This window comes from Mustela erminea, chromosome 5 (genome assembly GCF_009829155.1).
Source record: "Mustela erminea isolate mMusErm1 chromosome 5, mMusErm1.Pri, whole genome shotgun sequence".
In the NCBI taxonomy this organism is placed as follows: Eukaryota; Metazoa; Chordata; class Mammalia; order Carnivora; family Mustelidae; genus Mustela; species Mustela erminea.
In genome coordinates this window covers 99080342-99096291 of record NC_045618.1, presented here as the reverse complement: position 1 = coordinate 99096291, position 15950 = coordinate 99080342, and the positions used below count along the sequence as shown (strand labels likewise).

Sequence of the window (15950 nt, the reverse complement as noted above, 5' to 3'; positions counted from 1 at the left end):
TTTCTTCAAATACTCTTTTTTACTAGGAATATATTTAACAAATATTCTGAAAACTGAAGAAGGGAATAATGATTTTTTAAAAAAGAAAGGGAAAGATTTAATCAATTTCAGTAAGAGGAGGAAAGTAGCTGAAATTACGGGAGAAATTCAGCAGTATCAGAATCAACCTTACTGTTTACGGATAGAACCAGAAATGAGGGTAAATATTTTCTTTGCTTATCTTTAAAAGAGAACATGTTAAATTCTCTGCAATCTGTAAGAAATATCATAACCACACTTACGCTACTTATTTTACTATAAAAATAATACAGTAAGTTAATTATCACTAGATAGAAGTGGTAAATATTAGATATTCTGTGCTAACAGTCTGCAGTTACGAATATTACTGGGAATGGGGGTACCAGTCTGTAGAGTGTATGACTCTTGTTCTCAGGGTGGTAAGTTTGGGCCCCATGTTGGTGTAGAGATTTTTTAAAAATAAAATCTTTAAAAATATATATTATTAGGGACTTTTTTTCGTGAGAGTATTGCTTCTTTGTGCAACTGGTCAAGTAATACTTTCAAAAAATGAATGACAAATTGGAATGAAACTCTCTGATGTCCATGTAGTAAAAAGAAAATCCACTACTAGTACTGTCATTGGTTAGCTATATTACATATTTTATATGTGCCAGTGTAACATTAAATAATTAATTGCTTCATAAAAATACTGGGTTTAAATAGGGAAAGAGGTTGGTTTTATATAATATGTATTTGTGTATATGTATAGATGTATATGCTTAGCAAAAAATCATTTTTTTAACATTCTATCAATTGATAATCTATTTTGATCACTAGTTTATAACACTGATTCTGTGTACTGTAAGATGTGGGATACCTTCTAAATCATAGTAGATTATGATACTATGTTTATGTTAAGTGAATTTTATTTTGTTATACTTATTTGAAATTCAGTACATAGTAGCTATCAGAAAAAGTTCACCTGTCACATTAAAAATTGTATTCAACTTTCAGGCTTAGTGTGCAGGTCAGGCATATTAAGTGAAAATGGGCACCATGACTCCCAATTTCCGAAGTTGTGGGATGGTAACTATTCTTTGTTCCTACTTCAAAACAAAATACACTAAAGTCCTAAGAAAGAATGACTTAAACTACACTGTTATGAAAATATAGACAGCTCTAAAAATGGTGACAAGCTGCTGGTGGTCCCATATTTCATTCTCTTCCCTCATCATGGGGCCAGCCCTTTGTGATATTGAATTTCATAGATCTAAAGAAATATACTCTTGAAGCTTAAAGTTTATAATATATATTTTCCCAAGAAATCATGTTAAATTATAGTTGGGTATATTTGAAATAGTACTTGTAACATTCATATCTCAGTAACTTCTAATAGGTTTTTGTGATCTGTTCTAGACCTTCTCCCATCATTCAAAGCATTAAATAATGCTTTATGGGAGTGTGGGGGCATTTACTTTTCAAGCCATAGTTAACTAAACTAATAAATAGTATTAAAGAATAGAGCAAAGGATGAGAAAAGCAAGAACACTGCTATTATAACTTTATAGAAGTCTTTAAATTACTATTTGGTTCATATGATTTAATTTGGCTAGCCTGAATATAAGAACATGCTGTTTCAATACTGTTAAAAGGAGTAATTCAATTTTCTTGACATTGGCAGAATGCCTGAAATGTGGGAGAATTTTATGTCAGAAATTATGAAACTCATTTTGCCTACTGTTAAAGTGAAAGCCCAGTACTTATTTTTATATGTATTTCTTAAACCACTTCAAAGTTAAATAAGGTTAAATCCAGTAATTTGCTTCTAAGAAATTTTTCTGAGGAAATAATCATAAATGTACAGAAAAATTTATGCACAAGGAGCTAATAATAATTACTCATATTGTAATACAAAGAATTAGAAAGCATTGCTGTGGATAGATAACTGCCTATGTGGTGATTGGTGAGATAAATTCTGGAACACAATATGATTAAAGACTATAGAGCTTAAGTTTGTACTTATAAAATAAGTAAACCACATGGAAAAATACTGAGTTATCAACTAAAAAAAGGTTAAAGATAACTGGTATGGTTCCAGTATTGCAAAATAAACCCAGAAAATGAAGATACATATACATGCATATATTCATATGCACTGGAATATTAGTGGATATTATATATATATAATATATATATAATAACACTGGAACAATATTCTAAGAGTGAAATGTTAATAGATCTCTGGTTGGTGAGATTACTATTTATATTTCTTTTTACTCTTTGATAAAGCATCTAAATTTTCTATCTAAAAACTCAAATATAAGGTTAGAAAAAATTTTTTTCCATAAAGACAGAAAGATTATTTTACTAGAGGTTAGCACAAATAAATTTATAATTGTTCTTGAAATCACTTTTGAATAGAACTTAATCCATCTTGTCTCTTTTTTTTCTGATTATCAAAAGTGTCATTCTGGGGGCGCCTGGGTGGCTCAGTAGGTTAAAACCTCTGTCTTCGGCTCAGGTCATGATCCTGGGGTTCTGGGATTGAGCCCCGCATCAGGCTCTCTGCTCAGCGGGGAGCCTGCTTCCCTCTCTCTCTCTCTCTGCCTACTTGTGATCTGTCTCTCTGTCAAATAAATTAAAATCTTAAAAAAAAAAAAAAAAGTGTCTTTCTGGGAACACCTGGGTGGCTCAGTGGGTTAAGCTGCTGCCTTCGGCTCAATGATCCTGGGGTCTTGGGATTGAGTCCCACATAGGCTCCTTGCTCAACAGGGAGCCTGCTTCTCTCTCAGCCTCTGCCTGCCTCTCTGCCTGCTTGTGTGCTCTCTCTCTCTCTCTTTCTCTCTGACAAATAAATAAATAAAATCTTTAAAAAAAAAATGTCATTCTGGAGCATGTGGCTGGCTCAGTTGATGGAGCATGTGACTTTTGATTTTAGGGTTGTAAGTTCGAGCCCCACATTGGGTGTAGTGATTACTTAAAAATAAAATCTTTTTTTAAAAAAGTCTCATTGTGAATTATAACTATAATTCTGTTCTAAACACTTTTGATAGCTTACTGGTGATAATTACTTTGTTACAATGAGTAGGAAAAATGTTAACTGTGGGATACTGAGCCATTAAGATGGTAATAAATGAAAATCTGTCCATCTCCTTAATAGAAAATGAAGACAAAATATACAACTCCCGTAGAAAGTGTACAACTTCATTTGAAAGTAGAGAGATTGGAATCAGCAATTCTTGTGAACTCTCAGACATTATGATCTCTTAATTTACTGATTTTTTTTGTTGTTGTTTTAAGCTGCTGAAATACATGTTCCAATAAGATCTAAAACATGTACTTACGGAAATTTGTCTAATTCCAGAGATTCTTTGAAAACCTTAACCCCATGGGAAGTGCTTCTGAAAAGGAGTTTACAGATTATTTGTTCAACAAGTCACTAGAAATTGAACCCCGAAATTGCAAACAGCCACCTCGATTTGTAAGTTCATTACATTTTTGGGAAAAAATTTTTTAAAACAATATTATCTTCAATGTTTAGTAACCTATTACCATTAAAATTCTAATTTATTTGAATAGCTATTTTTCAGTCCTTTGTTTTGCAGTACTATACTATTTCTAAAGCAATATATACTGTGGGAGGCAGTGTTATAGCCTTTTGGTTAAATCTGGTTTATCCTTTATAGCACTTCTTTATCTGTCAGTTTTTAAGCCTTCCTAGTATAAGGTGGAAAGTTGTGAGAAAGTGAGAGCTATAAATGACCAGGAAATGAAAAGACCTGGAAAAAGGAGTAAACAAGTGTCTCATGGTTCTTTTACCCTGACTGTCCATGACTACTGTCATTAGAGCACCGTAGTCCATGGTCACCACTGGAATGTTCATGCTAAAATTTGCTACTACAGTTTCTAGTTATTCTTGGGTTTGCAGTGGCAGCAGAGGTAGGGGAAGACCAGTTTTAAGTAGTTGAACAGAAAGCAAGATGTGGAGGAATTCGAACGCTTATAATACCTACTTCGAGTCAAGCAGCAAGATGTTACCTCATCTCCACAACATTTTTATGACATAGATCTTATTCTCATTTTACAAACAAAAACTGAGGCTCAGGGTTGTTAAATAACTCTTTTAAGGCTGCAAAGCTAGATATTAGCACCCTGGAGATTTTACCTCAAGTTATCTGAATCTGAGTTCCATGTTTTTTCATTTGGTTACCGCTGTGAGATTTTAAAAAGAGGTACGGAAGTGGAGGGTGGGAGACAATGAGAGCAGTTTTCTCCAAAAACTTGAAAGTAATATTGTGGGTTTTTTTTTTTTTTCCCCTTGATGTACCTAACGTAATATGTTGTATATATTATGTCCATGGTAAATGTATGTAAAATTGATACCAGTGATTTGAAGAAGTTCAGGTTCAAGAGTTTGGGGAGGAACAAGTTTTCACACAGATTTTTCAAGAATTTTATTTCTGCAGTATGAAAAGGTGTTTACTTGTATTAAGCCAGTCAAATCCCCGACATGCTTGCAGATTGAGATTTTATTGTACTCTCTTAACTGTATGCTAAGAATTAATAAGGTAGTGTTAAACCATAAAAATGAAATCCATGCAAATTAGTAATGGTAGTTATGTTTGCTTTTTGTAGCCTAGGAAATCAACTTTCTCTTTAAAATCTCCTGGAATACGGCCTAATACAGGCCGACATGGCTCTACCTCAGGCACTTTACGAGGTCATCCAACACCATTAGAAAGAGAACCATGTAAAATGAGCTTTAGTCGGATTGCTGAAACTGATCTTGAATCAACTGTGTCAGCACCAACCTCTCCAAATACACCCTCTACTCCACCAGTATCTGCTTCTTCAGACCTTAGTGTGTTTTTAGATGTGGATCTCAATAGTTCCTGTGGTATGTATTTGATGTAAACCATTTGATAAAAAAGGAATCTTAATGTTTCAGATAATTCTTCTCATCATTTTAATTAAACTGTAGATTCCTTTAATTAAATGTAGATATTAGTGTGGAAAATGGCATTTAAATGTAGAAATAATGATTAACACAAGGGATTAAAAGCATCATTTGTGCATTATTTATGCATCTTATTTTCTAATGTATCATTAAACAAAGATTTGTTTAGTACCTATTGGGCCCCATATTATTGCTCTAAAGGGAGCGACAGAGTAAGAAAACAAGCAGATACGTTTCATGAAGGAAATTTAAAAAGAGACTGTGATAGAGAGGGAACTACTTATGCTAAGAAAGGAAAAACATTCCCTCTACAAAGGTAGCATTCTGGGTTCATTTCTTTTAAAACTAACATGTCAATAGAGAATGATAAAATTCTGTACTCTCTGTGTTACTACATTTGTTATTTTATGCAAAAATATTTTAAAAGTAAAACCTTACATACCACCTTTCTTTTCAAATTAATTTTTCTCATTCCAATAGGCAGCAATAGCATTTTTGCTCCAGTCCTCTTGCCACATTCAAGTAAGTAAGAATTTGAGTCAATTCTAATGAAATTAATCAAGTTGATTAAATCTGTATATGAGTATTTGGGTTTTAGCAACATTAAAATTTTTTTAAAAAATGAATGAAATTCTTATAAATAAATTGTGTTACTTGCTTACAACTGAATACTATGTAAACTTTACTATAGTTTTCATCAGTTTACAACCTATCAATGATCTAGGGGTTGTGTGACCTTGAACAAATTACTTAGCATCTCCAACCCTGTTAAGGATCAAATGAGATAACGATGTCGCACACCCAGCATAGAGATTGGCACATAATCAACAGTGATTTCATATCAGTTGCCTCTCCTCTTTCCCATCCCAACTCATTTTCCCGTGTGGATTATATACTTAAATGTTTATCAGGTTCCCAGACAGCCCTTGATCACTTGTTTCTTCACATGATCTTACTTAAGGCAGTTATTTTAATAAAACACTATTCTGCCATTCTCATTTATTTCATAATATATGACATAAATGCTGTCACCATTCTTTCTGCAATCATTTGTTTAAAACAACCCAGGGGCACCTGGGTAGCTCAGTTTGTTAAACGTCTGCCTTCTGCTGCTCAGATCATGATCTTGGGGTCCTGGGAACAAGCCAAGTGTCGGGCTCCCTGCTCAGCTAGGAGTCTGTTTCTTTCTCTCCCTTCCCCCGCCAACGCACTCCCCGGCTTGTGCGCTCTCTTTCTCACTCTCTCAAATAATTAAGTAAAATCTTTAAAAACAACAGTTATCACCACCACCACCACCACCACCACCACCACCACCACCACCCAGAAAGGTACAGAGAAGCTTCAGGAATAATTCCCCCAATCTGGATGACTTTTGCTTCTATCACATTAAAGTGTATATAATTTAGGTAGTAACATGAGAGTTCCTGTCAAATGAGAAAAGTAAGGTTAGTCTTTTAAATGTTTATAATTCTGTATTTTAATATTTAAATTTTTATCAAAGTGATATATGCATACAGTTTAAAAGGCTAATAGTACTAAACAGTGAAAATGAAATTGATAACAGTTCCCTACCCCATGTCTCCCCACATCTTTTCTTGTTCCCCAGTGACACTTACACATTTTTAAATGGTGTTTGTGTACTTTTCTCTCTTTTGAATCATTAATTTTAGACAGTTTTTACTGATTTGCTATTACAGTAGATGAGAATTCTGCCCTTTATTCTGCCTAATATACTTGTCACATTTTGGGAAAATATTACTCACTATTAAGTCAGGTAGCGTATACTATGATTATGTTTCCTTTCTTGTACAGCTCTGTTTTATGAAGTTAATGAGAAAGTCTTTAATGCTTAGGTGTTTTTGTTTGTTGGTTGGTTTTTCAAACATCTATTGCTCAGTCTTCTCACACCCTTTCTCAGCAGTTTTCCATAAGGTCAGACCACTCAGGACGGTTGTCAGGATTTTTGTTTTGCTGTTTAACTTGGAAACTTCCTTCCTGGTGCCCTGTGGTTCTGCTCCAGTTTAGACTGGTTGCTCTCTTGGCCTCTCAACCAGCTGTCATCCTAGAATTTTTTTTGTTGTCATCCTAGAAATCTTTCACTTCTTTTTTTTTTTTTTTTTTAAAGATTTTATTTAGGGGCGCCTGGGTGGCTCAGTGGGTTAAGCCGCTGCCTTCAGCTCCGGTCATGATCTCAGGGTACTGGGATCGAGTCCCGCATCGGGCTCTCTGCTCAGCAGGGAGCCTGCTTCCCTCTCTCTCTCTCTGCCTGCCTCTCTGACTACTTGTGATTTCTCTCTGTCAAATAAATAAATAAAATCTTAAAAAAAAAAAGATTTTATTTATTTATTTGACAGACAGAGACCACAAGCAGGTAGAGAGGCAGGCAGAGAGAGAGAGGAGGAAGCAGGTTCCCTGCTGAGCAGAGAGCCCGATGCGGGACTCGATCCCAGTACCCTGAGATCATGACCGGAGCTGAAGGCAGAGGCTTAACCCTCTGAGCCACCCAGGTGCCCTTTTTTTTTTTTTTTTTAAATTAAGATTTTTAATTTATTTATTTGACAGAGATCACAAGTAGGCAGAGAGGCAGGCAGAGAGAGAGGAGGAAGCAGGCTCCCCATGGAGCAGAGAGCCTGATGCAGGACTCGATCCCAGGACCCTGGGACCATGACCTGAGCTGAAGGCAGAGGCATTAACCCACTGAGCCACCCAGGCGCCCCAAAATCTTTCACTTCTTTCCTGTGTTTGGATCCTTGTTTTTTTGTACTCCTTGTCTCCTTTCTTGATATCTCCCTTATTTTGGTAGAGGCACATTCTCCAGTAGCTACGTGAGAAAGGATAAACATATAAAAGTTTTAAAACTTTTGTATTTCTGAAAATGTATTTAATGTATTTAATTGTTAATAGTTTGATGGGGTATAGAATTATAAATCCTTTTCACTAAGAATTTTGAAAGTATTTTCCTATGGTCTTCTTGCTTTCATACTTGCTGTTTAGAAGTCCAGTGTCATTCACTCATAAATTGTTCATGCATAGTTTTTAAATGTCTCATATGTGCAGGCAGTATTCTAGGTACAAGAAATATGGCAGTGAACAAAACAGAAATCCTCTGTCACTGACCTTGTAGTTTCAATTCCTTTTTTAAAACTAGAGTATACTTGCTGTACCAAAGGGACCCCAAAATACAGAACCTTAAATGAAATAGAATTCTGTTTCTCACAATAGCCAGAGCAAGTAGCCACCTCTGTTTCACAAGCTAGCAGGGCAATTCAAGAATCTCAAAATGGGGCTTCTGTCTCTTGAGTTTTGAGCATCTGCTTCACTTGTTACCATTTTCCAGCCAGCAGGAAGGTGAAGGTCAATGGGTTTTATTAGAAAAAATCTGCGGGACACCTTGGTGGCTCAGCTGGTTGGGCATCTGTCTTCTACACAGGTCATGATATCGGTCTGGGGTCAAGCCCCAAGTCAGGCTTCCTGCTCAGGGGGGAGGTTGCTGCTCCCTCTCCCTCTGACCCTCCCCCTGCTTGTGCTTGCTCTCTCTCTCTCTTTTTCTCAAATAAATGAAAATCTTTTTTTTTTTTAAATATTTATTTATTTATTTATTTGACAGAGATCACAAGTGGGCAGAGAGGCAGGCAGAGAGAGAGAGGAGTAAACAGACTCTCCGTGGAGCAGAGAGCCCGATGTGGGGCTCGATCCCAGGACCTGGGACCATGACCCGAGCCAAAGGCAGAGGCTCAACCCACTGAGCCACCCAGGCACCCCTCAAATAAATGAAAATCTTAAAAAAAAAAAAAAAAAGATAAGAAAAACATGATGTGGGACTTGCTCACATTACTCCTGCTCTCATTCCATTGGACAAAACTTCAGCTACAAGGGAGGCTGAGAGATGTTGTCTGTAGCTAGGCAGCCTTTTGTCTTGCTATAATACAGGGATCCTATTACTAAAAGGAAGAAAAGGGTAGATAGACTGAGGGATAGTTAGAAGTCTCTGCCATAGTATATTCAAGAAAGTTTCAGAATCTTCTCTTTATTACTGATGATCTATGTATTTGCAATTATCTGCTTTAGTATGAGTCATTTTTTTCCTTTCACTTTTCTGTCTACTTATTTAGCCCTTTAAAGATTTTATTTACTTATTTGAGAGAGAGAGAGAGCATGAGAGGAGAGAGTTCAGTGGGAGAAGCAGACTCCCTGCTGAGTAGGGAGCCCAGTGTGGGGCTTGATCCCGGGATTCCAGGATCATGACCTGAGCCAAAGGCAGTCGCTTAACCAACTGAGCCACCCAGGCACCCTATTTAGCCCTTTAAATTAAGAGATTCATGTCTTTGATTTCTAGAAAATGTTCCTTATATTGTTTTATTAATAATTTCCTCCCAAACATATTCTCTGACTTGCTTTTTGAGTTCCTTTTCTATATCATATATCCTGGTTTGAGCCTCCAGTTTTGTCTTTTGTCCATCTCTTTATTTTCTTGTTCTGTTTTCTGCAAGATTCCTCACGTCCTCTTCTAATTCTTTTTTTTTTTTTCCTCCATCTATCATGATTTTGAATTTCCAAAAAATTCGTTCTAGTTTCTTCTGTTCATACCATTTTTATACCATCCTGTTATTCTGGTTTCGTGGATTCACTCTCTTATCTCCCATAGGATATAATAGTGGTTTTGAAAAAAAATTGTTTCTGTTTTTATTTCCTTTCTGAGTTGCATCTATTAGTTTTGTCTCTTGTCTTTCATATCAGAATTTTTCCTTTCTTGTCTGGTATCCTTAGCTTCCCATATTTTAGAGCGAGGCAGTATAAACTGATAAGAAATGCTGTATCCATGGGCAGAGCTTGTTGGCATGTAGGTTTCACTTTAGAGTAATAGAATAATGAAAAGTTTTTTACTTAGGAAATCCCCAAATATCAGAATCTATGAGGCCTCTTTTATAGGACTGTTAACTTTTCCAAAGAAAGTTGTTTGAATCTTCTGCCCGGGTGGTGTGAACATTTATTATGAAAATCTGTGTTTTCAGCACAGTCTAGTGGCCCCAGTCTGATGTTTAGATTCACCAGAAAATAAAACTTCCAGTCTCCCACAGGGTTTTAATTACTCCTTATAAAGATTTAATCAAGTCTTCTGTTTTCATGCCCATGTCTTCCATTATACCAAGTGCCTTTAACTCCTGATCCCTCCTTTCATTCTGTGGGGGCACATTAAGAACTGTTTGTCAGTATCACTAACTGTAGACATTTGGGTTTCATCTTCTCCATTTGTCTCCTTTACATAATTTGTAGTTCACCTTTTCGTATTGAAGCTTCTGGGTTCAGTGTTTCCTGGCTTAACTGAAGTTTGTTTCTTACTTTCCTTGTTGTTCTGTGGTGGAAATGTTTTTACTATATATATTATTTTTTTCTAGTGCTGCTCTAACAAAGTACTCCAGACTGAGTGGTTTAAAAAGCACAATTCTGGAGGCTGTAAGGCCCCAAATCAAGGTGTTGGCAGGGACTTGCTCCTTCTGTAACATGTAAGAGAGAATCTTTCTTTGCCTCTTCTAGCTTCTGGCCTTCGCTGACAATCTTTGACCTCCTTTGGTTTATGGATGCATCATTTCAATCTCTACCTCTGTTGTCAGATGACCATCTTCCTTCTGTGTGTTTCTTTGTCCCGTCTTCTCTCCTTCTAAAGACCTCTATCATACTGGATTAGGGCCCATTTTCATCCTAACATGATTATATATCTGTAAAGACTTTTTCTAAATAAAGTCTTTCTTTCTAAGTAAAGTCACCTTGACAGGTACTGGGGTTAGCACTTCAGCGTATCTTTCGGGGAGACACAGTTCAACCTATAACACCAAGCAATTTTAGAAGTAGGAGTTCTAGACATTATTTTGGATGGCAGTTAAATACATTTTCCATATGATAAGGAAAATTTCATTTTGAAATTTAATGAAAATGTTGAGAATAATTGCATAAAATTCTTACTCTTTTAAAACAAATCCTGAAAAAAAAAGAACATAGTATGTTTGAAAAATGCTCGCATAACAGTCGGAGAAACAGCAAGACTCCATTAACAATGGACATGAATACACGATTCACATCAAAGTATGAGCAAGCCTATGTTAAAAGTTATTCTCAGACATTACTTATCTCTTGTAAGTTGGTATATTAGTATGACCCCTTTTGGAAAGAATCTGTAAACAACATGTCAAACCATAAAAATGTTCACACCCTTTGGTCTTATTAAATAGGAAATTGAATACTTACTTTGTACCAGCTACCCTGGTAGGTACTATAGATTCAGTGGCAAACAAAAAAAAGACCAAGCCTCTGCCTTTATTTATATAAAAGACCAATATGGGGAAGAAGTCACATAAATGAAGATCATGTTTGTTCATCCCACTCTTGGTTTTTCTAACTATACTTTCAGCTCCTTAGTCTCTCTTGCTTATTTTTCTTCATATTCCCAACCTATAAATATTGGAAGTCAGCAAGATTCAGGCCCTGGACCTCTTCTCACTCACTTGGTTGACCCATTGAATCTTATATTACCTGTATAATGGTAATTCCCCAACTTTTTTCTCTACCTAGGACCTCTCTCTTGACCTTTTGACCCATATACTCAGTGGCCTATTCGACATCTCCATTTAGATACTGAACAGGAATCTCAAACTTAACTTCTCCAAAACTGCGCTTGTTTTCATCCCCTCCAAAGTTGTTCTTCCCACTGCCTCCTCATCCCAGTTCTAAACTGCATTCAATTGCTTAGGCTTAAAATATTAGAGTTCTCTTTTACTTCTCTCTTTTTCTCATACCCCAAATGTGATTCATCACCAAATCTTGTTTACCCTCAAAATATATCCAGAATCTATTTCTCACTATCTCTACTGCTGTCACCTTGCTCCAAGCCACCATATTTCTTACCTGGTTTATTTTAGTAGCAGCCTAACTTCTCGTCTTCCCCATAGTCTGTTTTCAGGATAGCAGCCAGGACCTTTTAGAATGTAGGTTAGACCAAAAAAAAAAAAAAAAAAAAGAAGAAGAAGAATGAAAATTAGACCTTTCTCACCAGTGCTTGAAGTAGTGGGATTTACAAGATCATATGGTATTCCTATATTTGATTTTTTGAAGAAACTCCATATTGTTTTCCACAGTGGGTGCCCCAATTTACATTCCCAACAACACTATATGAGGGTTCCCTTTTCTTCACATCCTCACCATCACTTGGTATTTGTCTGACTGGAGTTGGGGTGCACTGGGCCAAACTGGCTGATTAAGCCATATGGGATAGAATCACTGTCACCAAGAGTAGTTTGCTCTGAAAGGGCAAAAGATGCTGGTCAGGCAAAAGGAATATATCTACAGCAGATAGTGCTCAGTCTAGACCCACACACCATCCGCTGACATCCCATCGGCATACTTGAGCTGACAGGACCCATGAAGTGACTGCAGAGGCACAAGATTGGGACAGCAGTCTTTCACATGGAGTAATAAGATTGACATTTTTACTTAGATATCACATAAGGAGTTCACACTCCATGTGTTTAAAATTAAACTCATCAGCTTTCCCAACTAGTTTCTGTGAACCCAGTCTTAATATAATGATAAACAAGACATGGTTACTGCTTTTATTACAAGTGTTGGTCAACAAGTAGAATTGGTCCGTAACTATAGGTTATAGCCTGGGTGGCTCAGTTGGTTAAGCAGCTGCCTTCAGCTCAGATTATAATCCCAGCGTCCTGGAATAAAGTCCCACATCGAGCTCCTTGCTCGGCAGGGAGCCTGCTTCTCCCTCTGCCTCTGCCTGTGCTCGCTATCTCTCTCTCTCTCTCTCTCTCTCTGACAAATAAATAAATCTTAAAACAAAACAAAACAAAACACAGGGTCTCTGATTATGTATGATATTTCTCTGGAAGTTACTACAGTTTATATATATTTGTTTGCTTTTTGTGTTTTAGATTTAAAAAGGTTTTTCAGGAAACAGAATCTCACTATGAATCTTATTTAAATTGTATGTTTTCATGTAGCTATAATATCTGCCATATGCCAGGCAATACGACTGTGCTAGTGCTAGGGATACAAAAATAAATACACACTGCCCTCAAAAAGCTTACAGTTCAGTGGAGAGTATAGGTAAACCAACAGTTAACTACAGTACAGTCTGACATTTGCTATAGCAGAGGTGATAACAGATTGAAATAAAATCTTATGATTTGCACTGTGAATTGTGGTTAAACTAATCTTTTTTACCCTCAGAGTCTTTCTTCAGTTCATGTGGTAGTTTACACAAGCTAAGTGAAGAGCCACTGATTCCTCCACCTCTTCCTCCTCGAAAAAAGTTTGATCATGATGCTTCAAATTCCAAGGTAGTCAACAGACTTAGGTTTGCCTTAACTTATTCAACTTATTCCAAGTTGTGAATCTTTAAAATAATTCTTATTCTTATAATAGTCTGTCAATTATAATTTGGCTACCCTTTATGATTTTTAAACACTTTTTTTTTTCTTGAAAAATACTTCAACTGCTCATTTCTCGTTAATATTTTTTTCTAAAAAGAGGCTGGGCAGATTCACAGATACTCATAAGTTTCCTTTCTGGTAGAAAGGGGAAAAACTTTAGTATTCAAAGCATTCTTCAAACTTTAAACCAGTACTTTGCAAACTTTAGGCTGCATCAGAATTCCCTGGGAGGCTTGTTAAAACCAGATTGTAGAGTTCCCATTCAGTAGGTCTAGGGTGGGACCCAGGAATCTGCATTTTTTAAGCAAGTTCCCTACTAGTACTGATGCTGCTGTTCCCTGGATCACACTTTGAGAACCACCACAGTAAGCCTCACTGGGGAAAGTTGAAGTAGATGGCCAGAAAGCAGAAGCTGGACATTGAGTTCCCTTGACATCATGTCCTTTAATGTGTACAAAGCTATGTATTCCTTTCACTCACTTGCCTATTATAGTTAAAGTGTGTAAATTTTTGAAAGGAGTATAAAGCAAGATAACCTGAGGCTTTATGTTCTAAGATTTCAATTAAAATATCTTATATATAAAAATATTAAACTAGGCACCAAATTAAATGGGGAGTATTTTACTCATGAATCTGATCATTAAATCAGATTAACCTATTTTGAGCTCTTGGATATAACTAAACAAGAATTTTTCAGTATTTTAAAGCTTAACAGATTTTTCAGGAGAATGGAGGTGTGAGTTAATTTTTTTTTTTTTTTTTTGAGGGAAATACGAAATCTGATGATGACCCCCCTGCTATTCCACCAAGACAGCCTCCTCCTCCAAAGGTAAAACCCAGAGTTCCTGCTCCTACTGGTACATTTGATGGACCTCTGCATAGTCCACCTCCACCACCGCCAAGAGATCCTCTTCCTGATACCCCTCCACCAGTTCCCCTTCGGCCTCCAGAACACTTCATAAACTGTCCGTTTAATCTTCAGCCACCTCCACTAGGACATCTTCACAGAGATCCAGACTGGTTCAGAGACGTTAGTACCTGTCCAAATTCGCCAAATACTCCTCCCAGCACACCCTCTCCGAGAGTACCACGTCGATGCTACATGCTCAGTTCTAGTCACAACAACCTTGCTCATCCTCAAGCTCCTCCTGTTCCACCAAGGCAGAATTCAAGCCCTCACCTACCAAAACTGCCACCAAAGACTTATAAACGGGAGCTTTCGCACCCTCCGTCATACAGACTGCCTTTGCTAGAAAATGCGGAAACTCCTCAATGACCTTAGCCATATGTAGTCATTGACACTGGAATGGTATTTGTAAAGGGTTTTTTTTAATTTATTCAAAAAGGTCATAGTATTTTAGTACTTTTTACAAATAATGCTCTTACAAAAATGCTACTGATCAAATAAGCTTTTAAATATTGGAAAAATAAAAATACAAAAGTCCTTTATCATTATCCTCAGGTGATCAGTAGCATTGCCTTGTCTTGGATCCTCAGTGCTGCCAAAAGGCCAGTATAAAGAATTTATATTTGCACTGTAGACTCTGCTAAAATACGGTTTAAAGTGACATTGATTGCACTGAAAGGGGATAGTGCATTTGTGGAATTTTTCAAATTTGGGTAATAGATGCCTTTTTAAGGCAATGAATTTACACAAATATAGGGGGTGTATGGTATTACTGATTTTTAAAACTCTTTGACCATCTTCAAGTTTTTACATTTAGGAGAATTGTGAAAAACACCCACTGTTCTTAAACTCTTTAATGCCATGTCTTAAATGCCAGAATTTGCTGCTGAAGACAAAAAACGGAAAATAGAATGAAAATAATAGAATGCACTGTAAATGTTTATTATTTTGTCAAAATGCATACAGACTACCTAACCAATCATAGAGGGAAAAAGGGCATGTATCTCATTCAGATGTGCCTTTTGTTTTTGCAGACTATGATGTCTTTAGCTCTAATGAGTTGCCTATTGTTTTGGAAAACAAAATTAATATGCCATGTATGTACAGTTTTGTTTATAATGTATATTTAAAAATAATGCTAATAGCCTATGTAAATTTAAGTGACTCCAGGCCTGTACTACAATCTGCTACTTTACTAATTCAGAAATTCAGAGGAAACTTTCTTATGGCCTAGGAACCAACTGCCTTGCCCTCAAAACCTAGCAACTTTCTCTATAAATCTCATGTAAACTAAAATTAAAAAAAAAATTTTTTTTTTTAGATTGGTAACATTTAAATCAGCAAACAAACATACTTAAAGCTTTATTAAACTTTTTATTCAGAGAAGTGAGTAAAAGTTTTATTTGCCATTTGGACTCCTGGGTTCAAAGTGATGAAAAAGCGTGTTTTGCTGATAGTGCTGTAGCAGCAGTTGTAAAGTAGCCAGAAGCCACCTTGTTTATTTACTGGTCTGTGGCCTTTTACTGTGCTTTGTATCAGAGTTCTTAACAAGATTAATAAATCACCCCAGTCTTAATTTTTAAAAGACTTTTAAATACGTGTTTTCATTATAAGGAACAAGTGGAGATATTCTTGAGTTCTGTGTAAATAC

At 36.3% G+C, this 15950-nt stretch overlaps 1 protein-coding gene across 4 annotated transcripts in view; it reads left to right on the top strand.

The window, feature by feature from the left end:
- SOS2 (SOS Ras/Rho guanine nucleotide exchange factor 2) overlaps window positions 1–15884 on the top strand; it is an 80288-nt gene extending 64404 nt beyond the window's left edge. For 2 of the 4 annotated variants that reach the window (XM_032344177.1, XM_032344176.1), the window contains 6 exons: window positions 27–199; window positions 3365–3481; window positions 4636–4897; window positions 5438–5479; window positions 13190–13299; window positions 14159–15884. In XM_032344177.1, the coding sequence (XP_032200068.1) occupies window positions 27–199; window positions 3365–3481; window positions 4636–4897; window positions 5438–5479; window positions 13190–13299; window positions 14159–14668 (1214 nt within the window). In that variant the 3' untranslated portion in view covers window positions 14669–15884. Of the gene's footprint in view, window positions 1–26; window positions 200–3364; window positions 3482–4635; window positions 4898–5437; window positions 5480–13189; window positions 13300–14158 lie in introns of those variants that run through there. The other 2 variants (XM_032344178.1, XM_032344179.1) reach the window with 2 other exon arrangements.
- Window positions 15885–15950: the final 66 nt, after the last annotated feature.